At 27.6% G+C, this 12,023-nt stretch overlaps 1 protein-coding gene across 2 annotated transcripts in view; it reads left to right on the forward strand.

Moving 5' to 3' along the window:
- Mct1 (Monocarboxylate transporter 1) overlaps positions 1 to 12,023 on the forward strand; it is a 56,205-nt gene that overhangs the window by 11,958 nt on the left and 32,224 nt on the right. For both annotated transcript variants that reach the window (XM_088265698.1, XM_088265700.1), the window contains exon 2: positions 4,163 to 5,020. In XM_088265698.1, the coding sequence (XP_088121824.1) occupies positions 4,894 to 5,020 (127 nt within the window). In that variant the 5' untranslated portion in view covers positions 4,163 to 4,893. The remainder of the gene's footprint in view (positions 1 to 4,162; positions 5,021 to 12,023) is intronic.

A 12,023-nucleotide genomic window follows, 5' to 3' on the forward strand; every position in this document is an offset into this window, starting at 1 on the left:
AAATCCAATTGAGCCTTTCTTCTTCATTCTTCATTCTTTCTTTTTATTAGCTACTGATTTCAAAACATTAAAATGTTTTCAAAATTTCAATCTACAGTAAAACCTCGCGTAGAGAATAAACCACAGAATCCCAAAAAACTCGTTTAGTAGATCTTCATATAAGATCTTAATAGATATTTCTCTAACCAATAAATAAATTAAAATATAAAAAAATTAAAGCTTAAAACATTATGGTACCGTGAATAAATACTATGTATAGTAGAAAAATTCAAAAACAATATTTTGAATATTTTATATTATTCGATAAAAATTTTGACATAAAAAATTAAAAATTCTTTAAGGTAGTGTGTTAATGGAATTTGATTCAAGGTAATATTATTTTTATTTTACTGCTTGTATCTAATTTTATTTATTTTTACTCAAATCTAAAGAGTTTCAAGAATAATTTATTTAAATATTGTATGTATCAAAATACTACATTTTTATATCTTTAAAAAAAAATAGATTTTCCCATATGAATCAATGTAAAAAAACAACATATAATTGTGTTATTAGCTAAAAAATGTGCTATTACCTAATAAATGCAAATGGTTTTGGTACAATTCGTTTCACAAAACACCGGTCGCCTATCAATTATTTAAATAAAATTTCTTTTACTCGCTATGCGAATCGTTCGTTATGGGAGGTATTCGTTAAGCGAAGATTTACAGTATGTATTCTCAGTACGTGCGTCATGTTTGCTTATCAAGGGAAACTTAAATTATTGAATAAAAATAATCAATATTAACCATATAGGTACTCTTTTACTTGTGTACAGGTTAATTACCTTTTAGATTCATTGCGCAATTCGTTTTATGTAAGTTAAATTTCTATTCAGGTGTAAATTGAGATAAAGTACATTATTATCATGTGAAACGTATAATTTTTTTTTTTAAATTTTAAAATGCAGTAATAAGTGAGCAGTAAATAATAAATTATATTTTCGCGTGAGTATGTGAGTCAATAATGTGTCTAGAGCAGTGATCACCAACATACGGCTCGCGGGCCGGATCTAGCCGACATAGATTTTTCAAAATTATTAATTGATTTCTGTCCCTCCAAAAAATGCTGATTTCTGCATATAAATAATTCTTAAAAGAAATTTTCATTTTATTGAATATTGTTATTTACTTTTGAATTCACTGAAGCTTTATTTCAATAATTTCAAGAATTTGATGAGTTGTAGATAGTTAACCCAATGTAAAAAAAATGGGTATTTGGAATAAAAAGTGCTGCCCACCAGGTTTAATAACATCAATCCGATCTTTTTCTCACAATATTTAGTCACCATTAGATGAGAGTATTATCAATATTGAATCATAGCCCCAGTTTCCAAAAGGGTTTTTTTATAGACTTTTTCTATAAATATTTTCATCGCGATTTACGTCTGCGAATTTACGTTGTAAGTTATGGAACATGTAACTCGGAGTGAAGTTTTACTACACGAACTTTATTAAATTAATTATTCAGGTAATATACTCACATGCATCACAATGGAAAACCAATGTTCATCCCAAAAGTGAAGATTTTCAAAACATTTTTTTAAATCTCGTTTTGGCACACATTGGTTTATATATGTACGTATATATACAAAAAAAAATAATATATATATATATATATATATATATATATATATATATATATATTTATATTTATATATTTATATATATATATATATAAATATAAATATATATATTTATATATTTATATATATATATATATATATATATATATATATATATATATATATATATATATATATATATATATATATATATATATATATATATATATATATATATATATATATATATATATATATATATATATATATATATATATATATATATATATATATATATATATATATATATATATATATATATATATATATATATATATATATACCTATTCTCAATTACTATTCCACATGAATGGAAAATTTTGACAAAGCATTGCTACGATATATTGACAATTGTGACATGATACGAGTATGTTGACACTCTTGACCCAGATGTCGATACCTTATCTCAGTAGGTATTCTATGTATTTTGACAAGAAGTTACTAGAAGCTGTCACTATCATCAGAATGATTATATTAATACATTTATGTTACTATGAATATTGTCTGTATTAATCGTGGAACAAGTTTGATAGTCAGAATAAAAGTCAAAACAAAAACGGAATTGAATAGATCCTTACTTTTTAATAGATTTATATTATCCACTGACACTTCGTGATGGAATTGCATTTTAATATATTTTTACATTAAAACCAATATTTTTAGCTTTTCCACTTTATTTTTATTTGACCAGCGACCGGGTTTCGTCGTTACCGACATCATCAGACTGGTTACCTTACTATTCTTATTCATCAAGTTGAGGCTATCATTTACCTTGTTAATTACCGTCACTGTATATAACGTGTAACTACAATAGATGTTAACGCTGCCCAATATCGTTGTGCTTTACCAAATATCAAACAACAAGTATTTTATTGTGAAAAACTTAATACTTCTAGAACATTCTCTGCACTTCTTGGTTCGTTAAAAAAACTTAAGTTTGAATGTAGGTTTTGTTTTCATCACCAATAATTAATATTTATTTAAGTTTTATCGTTTCCTGACTAATATTAGATGAACTTATATAATTTTGCTCGTTAATAATGTGAAACACACGCGATACAAATGCTGAAAATAGCGAAAATTGAAGATTATAGATAATAAAAATATATATTTGGCAGAGTTAGTTTTTTTTTTAAATATTTTCATAAAATAATCCAAAACAACTTTTATGTTTTATGGTATGAAATAGATTTTGATAGGGTCCTTCAAAAAAATATAAAATATTTTAACAATGTAGGTAATACAATGTTACATAGGTAATATAATATGTTACACAGGTAACATGTCATAAAGGTAATACGAGATGTTACGTCAGTAAAACATATTTTTCAATACTTCATTTTGGTGACATTAATTTCTATCATATTTTTTACCGATTCATATTTTATTAGCATATACGTATGTAAATATTATTTTTTCATATTACTTTTTGACATCTCATCAAAGATGAAGAAGAATATGGAAGTCTGGGCATTTACGGGGCTGACGACCGTCATAGGCTGGTTTAAGTGATCACTTTACACACCAATTCTACCCATTTTTGACAACCACACTACTCAAATTCTTGAAAGTAATAATATGAAAAGTAACTCCTATAATTGGAGATAATCCAGATTTGTGAACGTATTTGAACACATTCAAAATGTTGTAAATGTTTTTATTTATCAATATTTATTAAAACTGAAATTATTAACTCTTAGTAACGATTATCGCAAATACTTTCATTTATCAGATTAATTGTTTGTTCGAATATTGGTTTACGCTTTATACTGGTCGAACTCATAAACCGATTATTAAATCATTAGATAATGTTATCAGTATATATCATATTTTTTTACTGTTGGTGGAATATTCTTTTTTTCAATACTTATATCTATAGATATAACATACATAAAACACAAACATGCGTATAAAGATAATAATGGAACTTTCCTTAATGTAATTTTTAAATTAATATTGCAAAAGATAAAATATGTTTTTCTGAGATTTTTATCACTGATTATATACAAAAAGTAAAAATATTTGATAATTCAATAATTACTTACTCGTAAAATAATGGTTTATTAAACCAGTGATTATAAAAGTTATCAAATGATCATTTATTAGACCCATTCTTATTAAAATATTTATATAGCCCTGTACTGTAAATAAAAATTATCACCCTTATAAATTGGTTGAATCGTGGTTTTGTCTACCATAAGAAAAATCAATTGATCGTAATTTATTGTGGCATATGTGCAACATTCATACTGTTTTAATTAGCCTTGAGGAAGAAGCTGTTTGCTTTGAAACCGGTTGACGTTTTAACGTTTATAATAAAGGTATAAAAATATATGTAGTGATTTAAAACAAAGTTTCTTGTTATTGTTGGAAAATGGAAAATCACATAGTTTGTTTAAAAAAAAAGTATTTTGTTGTTGAGTGAATCGTGATATTTTTACACGATGCAAAATAAATGTTACAATATTTTAATCATGTTTTTTTTTTCTTTCTTTGCAGGCTGCAGAAACGCTCAGTCACATAACACAAGAGAAATTCACGCAGAAGTTCACGTCACTAAACCCAAGCAGTCTAGTGCACTCGCTCGAATGGATAATTCAACCAAAGGAAATTGTTCAACCTCAGCCTGCAATTCAACTAATAACCAAATGTTCAACCAGCGAATCAAACAGAGATTAAACATGTAAACCAATCGTCGTACGATACGTAAACAATGTGCAATGTGAACAGATAACCCACGGGGATACGTATAAAAATATTATTTTGTTTTATTATATTATTTCGAACGCTTAATTTCGCCAAGCAATAATAGTACTTAGATTATCATTAATGTGATTAAATCGTATGTAAATCGAGGTTTATCTATATTTAGTGTTTTGCTGTTAGTAAGTTCAAGATTCAAGTCATATTTCTCTGGATTTCGCGTAAGCGAGATATGTATTTGCTGTTAGTAAGTTACGAGATTCGAGCAATATTTCTGCGAATTTCGCGAGATCGATAGTTTTTCTGTTAGTTGGTTACAATATTCGAGCAATATTTCTGAGGATTTCGCGTTTTCTAGAGTTTTGTCGTTAGTAAGATATAAGATTCGAGTAATATTTCTGCAGATTTCTCATTTTCGAGAGTTTTGCTGCTAGTTAGTTACAAGATTCAAGCCATATTTCCGCGGATTTCGCGCTTTCGAGAGTTCGTCATTTTGTGATATTTATTTGTGGTTATCGCTGTAAAGGATGTCGCACGGAGTGGTGGAGAAGAAGCGGGGGGAGGGGGAGAACGGGAGGTGCTCCCCGCCGCCTCCCCCCGACGGCGGCTGGGGGTGGGTGGTCGTGTTTGCATCCTTCATGATACACATCGTTAGTGAGTATTCAACTCTTGATTTGTAGCCTTTACTTACCCATTAATGACTAAAGATTATGTGTTTGGACTGCTGATATCAATCGGACTAATGACAACCCATGACATTTGCTAAATTGGTATCTACATTTCATTCTTTGCCCTTATATTTAGTAAGGTCAATACCAAATTTGCAAAACTTACAATTTGAAAATTTTTATTCAATCAAATTATTAGAATTATTAATTTAGTAGTACTTTATACATCTTTATATTTATTAAAACTTCTTTTAACCCTTATTTGCAACAAACGAAGCGACAAGAATAATTTTTCAATCAATCATTTTATTGTGTAAACTTTTTGAATTGATAAATTATCCTCGATGGTAATATTATAATTTTAAGCTCCCTTCCACATTTCTAGATCCGCTACAGAAGCTCTAGGCTTCCTGCCAGACAACACATTCAAAAGCAAAATTTTATGAACAATAGTAGCGAAAAATATAAGAAATGTTAAAAATTTTGTCACGATTTTACTGTAAGTTTGCCTTAAATAAGTTTCAGCATCTCTTTCACTGAATTCAACACAAATTAGGAAAACAGGAGATATATGATACTAAAATGTTCTCTTCTCTCTCTCTCGTAAAGTAATCCCAAAAATGAAATACTGTACGAAATATTCGTGGCTATTTCTGAGCAGTTGTATAATTACATTTTCTTTCATTCCATTTCTTTAATTAATTTTACTTACGAACAAAATTTTCACGTCCTTCAAACGGTATTATAAATCAGCACGATTTTGTTATGTATATAATTAAAATCTTCCTAAAGTAACATTCTGCACTAAGCCTCCAGACAGGCGCCTATGAGGGTGGATTTGGGATCCCATTAATTTTAATATTTTGCTCGTATATGCGACGTTAGAGAAAACTTAATTTTGAACATTACTTATTTTATATCAATTAAGAAATGGTAAATCAGATCTTACTGTCATATCTACCCTTTAACGCAAAAAAACTCCTAGTAAATTAAAAAATCGGGATGATTTAAACAAAGTACAAATTAACAGAGTTAGGTAATTTTTATAAAGTGCGATTTTAAAATAATGTCTTTTTTTTAAAATATACGTTATTGAGTGTTTGTGAAGTTAAGATAATTTATTTTTCTTTGCGCTGTCCAGTGTTTGTTTATAGAAAATATAAAATATAAGCAGTTTTTTTCTCAAGGCATCTTTGATTGGTCACTACAACCTGTCGACCTTATTATTAATAACCTTTAAAAACTAGTTTTTTTTAATGTTTTGTTTAATTGCATTCAAACAAAGGAACTTAATGCACGGATTTATTTAATTCTAGTTCCAATACAGGTCAATGTCATTTGAACGTGCTTTTACATGGAAATTTTATATTCATACGAAATACGCAAATGATTTTTTTACGTAATTAGGTGAGTGTCTACAAAATTAACAAAAATTATAAATTTAGTATATGAATAAAATTATGTATTTTATTTACCATAAAAATACTACTTTTGCAATATATATATATATACATGCGCAGAGGTAGACAACGAAATCCCCTGGATATTTAATACGAGTAATAAAACAAATTATACATTTTTCAGAAGGTTGGGTCTTGCCGAGTAAGGGACAGTTTAGTATCATTATATCGTTATTTATTCAACCCTACAAATCATTAAACCCTATCTTTTTTATCATACATCTTAATCGGGAGGTTTATATATTATGAATGGTCAAAAATCGTGTACCGATTTTATGTATCATTGTTATTAAAATAATGATAGATAAGACATATTGCAGATGCTTTTAATATAATAAGTTAACAACTATGTTATTTTTTCCACAGCAATTTTATTTGACCAGCAACCGTTGTAACCGACATCATCAGACTGGTGATGTTGGTAACAACGAAACCCGGTTGCTGGTCAAAAAAATTGAAGTGGAAAAAATTACATAGTTGTTAATTTATTCTACAAAATACAGTTCTATATATATATATATATATATATATATATATATATATATATATATATATATATATATATATATATATATATATATATATATATATATATATATATATATATATATATATATATATATATATATATATATATATATATATATATATATATATATATATATATATATATATATATATATATATATATATATATATATATATATATATATATATATATATATATATATATATATATATATATATATATATATATATATATATATATATATATATATATATATATATATATATATATATATATATATATATGTGCATGTGTGCGTGTGTGTGTCATTACTTTGACTTGTTACTGATTTTTTGTTTTGTTTTATTTGGCAGTCACCCATCGAAAAGCTGTTTCTGCCAGTGTCAAGTCTCATTTTTATTTACAAAGGAAAAATATAAAGGAAAGTTAATTCATCGTTAAAATTCGTTCAGCTTTAATATTTTATAGATTGTGACCGCAATTTTAGATTAAGGAGCAGAAACAAGGGTGGATACTTGGGTGGGGAGTTGAATTCCTGCCTGCATTAAGCTGTCTAGGAAGTTCTCCTCTGTTGGGAGAGGATACTGGAATAAAGTATGGTGTTCGTCCCCTATACCCTTTCCACATTCAAAATTTAGTGATTTAACGTACTTTATCTTAAAGAAATTACCGATACTTGCTTCGTTATTTAATTAATCATACCCGAGTTGAATAAAATCAAGTTTTTTAATGCCAGTATAGCAATGAAGCAATGAATTATTAAATACGCACTCAACATTATTTGCATTATTTACTTTTAATTACGCAGACCTCATGGGTTTATTAACATCACTATGAAAATGAAAATGTACGTATTTTTATTACCTTTTTTTAATTATTGACAAAAGGGTAGATACAGGTCATAATGAATTATTGTATTACATTTGCCTTTCTGTGAACGTTGTGCAATTGTACATATAAGTGATCGACTTAACCAGACCGTGTCAGGTCGCAAGCCTTATGATACTTATTAAAAACATTTAAACATGAAATAATTCTGAAAGAAACTCACCTATGTCCAATCGGAAAAAGCTATAAACTTCACAAATTTCCAGCTGATGACAACTCTGATAAAATTCCACATTAATCACAATTAAAACTAACAAACGAATGGAGTTCAACAACACTGCAAATATACAATTAAAAATAAATGCAATATGGATTTGCTTTAATTTATGCAAATACATAGTCTAATTTAATATTCAATTCATGCAAAAAATTTAACACGCACAAAAAAATTATTTACAACAATACTTCAGACAAAAACGAAAAAAAACACAAATATGTAAGGCGACAAGAGGCGGTCGGTGACAATTCGAAAAATATTTCACAGTATTTAATTTTTATTGTAGCAACGACATGTTTTAAAACTTAACGTATTTATATCATTTCAATGAAATTTCATGTATTCACGTAATTTTATGTTTTATTTTTGTATAAACCCTTCTTAGTTTGATGAATATACCGCTTTGAAAATTTAAGAGCAACGAACGAAGATTTTACTTATTTATTTTTTTACAAAAATGTTAATAAAATTAGTATATAACCACTCACCGAGATTTTTATGTCGACCGGTTTCGAGACGTACCCGTCTCTTCGTCAGGACAATCACTAACACAGCATGCAAACAATACTACCCTTCACCACCATAGCACCATTTACACACTCAAAACTACACAAAATGTCTAACACATGCGATTTTTGGTCGACCCGAAGACCAACATGCACTATAGTTTTCAATACAGACATGCATTACGAGCCGAGGTTAAACGTGCATTTTAGTAAGAGAAGATTTTACTGTCAGGAAATTTATTGAGATATTGCAATTTCTATTATTAATTGGATTATTCTTCCTATAAATGATATATCAGTATACATTTAAAGTGTCTCTATTTGAAACGAAGCATCATAATGTAGAAGTTAATAATCCAGGGCCTGATAGAACAAATAAAAAAAAAATAACTGGTCAAATTTAAGCATCTAAAAATTTTCATGTTGTTTCGGGCTCTCACTCCTAATAAATATACATGTGAACCAATCAGGAATGAATCTCCGTTTTCATATATATTTTTTTGACATCTCAACATAGATGAAGAAGAATATGGAAGTCTGGGCATTTACGGGGCTTACGATCGTCATAGGCTGGTTTAAATGTTCACTTTAAACACGTGTAACATTCACCAATTCTACCCATGATTGACAACCACACTACTCAAATTTTTGAAGGTCCATACTCGTAAGCCCCGTAAATGCCCAGACTTCCATATTTTTCTTCTATGTTGAGATGGCAAAAAAATAATAGGAAAAATAACTCCTATAATTAGAGATAATCCAGATTTGTGAACAATCACAATGTTGTGAATCTCACTTTGTTCAAATAAAGAAAGATTAATTCTTTATGAATATTCAACTGAGGAAGACACCTTCAGCCGCAATTACAAAGTCGGGTTGTGGCCCCGTGGTTAGGTGTCGCGGACTCGTTAAGTCAGAGTTTCTCGGTTCGAACCCACTCTACCACAATTTGATACCTATTTCTAATAACGAGCCGCTTAGGCTCACAAATAGTATAAAATTGAAATGTTTGTGTAAATAATAAAAATTCAAATATTTCTCTTTTTTTAAATATTTATTTATATATAAAAATTACAATTAATATACGAAAGTACCTATATACATCCTATAAAATCAAAGCAATATGAATGTTCAGAATGGTGAACGTTACAAAAGTGTATAAAGTGATCAGTAAAGCCAACCAAACGCCAGGTCGTGAGCCTATCTTTTCTTCATTTGAAAATAAAAGATGCTTCATGTCTGTTAAAATACCTGAATATATCTTTTTTCAAAGCATTTTTTTTTCTTTTAAGCAAAAATCTAGATAAATCACGCTACATACAGCTTATTATATTTACATTCTGTATTATTATTAATATAAATTCTCATCTCAAGGTTATTTTTTGCGAAGATAAACACAGGTGGAATATTTCAAACCTCTTTATTAAAACCACACGAAAAGGTTAATTAATATTTGACAAAAATCTATATTTGAGAGCTGAAAGGTTAAATGTCATATCTTTGATTAAAAAAATCACATTTTGATTTCTTTATATCTATTTGTAGCTAGCTGTGGCGAATCTTTTACAAAAATCAATTACACGTAGCTTCATTCATATTTAGTATGAAACGAATACGTTATAAAACCGCCATTTCATTGATGTAATTAATTTCATTCATATAATAGGTGTCTCAACTGAGGTACAGCATTTATCATTTTTGTACGAGAGATGATGGTTGTTTGAGCACTGCATAGCTTACGACCTGGCTTTATTAAACTTTTTTACCTTTCACCATTATACCCATTATATATATATATATATATATATATATATATATATATATATATATATATATATATATATATATATATATATATATATATATATATATATATATATATATATATATATATATATATATATATATATATATATATATATATATATATATATATATATATATATATATATATATATATATATATATATATATATATATATATATATATATATATATATATATATATATATATACATATTGTATTCAGTTGTAAAATATGCATATGTGCTGTACTATTGATGCATTCCTTTTATTTGTTAGTAGTTATTTGATACATCGCTCACTCCTTTCAAGAACGTCATAAATCAAAAAACTTGATTTTTCAGGAGAACGTTTTTAAAGTTTAAAAATAGAATACAATGTATTAAAAATAAATAGCAAGCCACTTATTAAACTTCTTACTGTGCAACAGATCTTTTCAGGTAAAGCCTGAAGGTTTTTTTCCATTTGAAAAATATATAGTATATTTTAAAAAAATAATTCAACAATACCTTTTCTTCAAAATGCAAAAAAAACACTTTCTGCCCTATAGCGGGTAAATATTAAGTCAAAAATATGCCGCTTTTGCTGGGATATAGTACATTTTCTGGACGTTCCGCTGACTGAACTGATGAACTGAAAATTGTCGATTTTTGATTTATGACGTTCTTGAAAGGAGTTAGCGACATGTGGAATTATGGCTGATGGTGGTGCCATCGGTAAAATTTTTTTTAAGTATTATGTATAGTTTTCTCTAATAGGACATATCGCTCACTCCTTTCAAGAACGTCATAAATCAAAAATCGTCAATTTTCAGTTGTGCATGTTTTCGGAATGCCCAGAAAATGTACTATATCCCAGCAAAAGAGGCATATTTTAAACTTAATATTTACCCGCTACAGGGCAGAAAATATTGTTTTTGCATTTTGAAGAAAATGTATTGTTTAATTATTTTTATAAATAAATTAAATATTTTTTAAGTGTAGAAAAAACCTTCAGGTTTTACCTAAAAAGGTCTGTTGCACAGTAAAAAGTTCAAAAAGTGGCTTGATATTTATTTTTAAAACATTGTGTTATATTTTAAAACTTTAAAATCGTTCTCCTGAAAAATCAAGTATTTTGATTTATGACGTTCTTGAAAGGAGTGAGCGATATGTGAAAATAATTAACAGTTAGTTACATTAATACATATTGAATTATCATCCTTAGGATGAATGATCCAGTGTCTGATTAATTTAATCTACTTACGAAAACTGTTGTGTGTATGCGCTGTTAGTGAATTCCTATCGTTTGTTAGTTGTAGTTCGATAGATGTGAAATTATGGTTGGTGGTGGTTCCATCGGTTGATAATTTTTAAATATAATACCTTTTTCTAGAAGGAAATACACGAGATTTATTCAGAATATACATATTGATAGGTAGAGTGTTTATTCCAGTATCTGATAGTATGAAAGGAAGAATTAATAGTTATAAAAAATATAGCTTAATTTATAAAAACTGTTCGTGTTGCAATAATACATATGAGACATAGAAGTTTACTCTATCATCCTATGTCAGTTGTTTTTGCTTCTTACCTTTCTCGTTGAAA

The sequence above is a fragment of the Brachycentrus maculatus genome, unplaced genomic scaffold (genome assembly GCF_059751285.1).
Source record: "Brachycentrus maculatus isolate JH-2025_06_01 unplaced genomic scaffold, ASM5975128v1 h1tg000257l, whole genome shotgun sequence".
Classification (NCBI taxonomy): domain Eukaryota; kingdom Metazoa; phylum Arthropoda; class Insecta; order Trichoptera; family Brachycentridae; genus Brachycentrus; species Brachycentrus maculatus.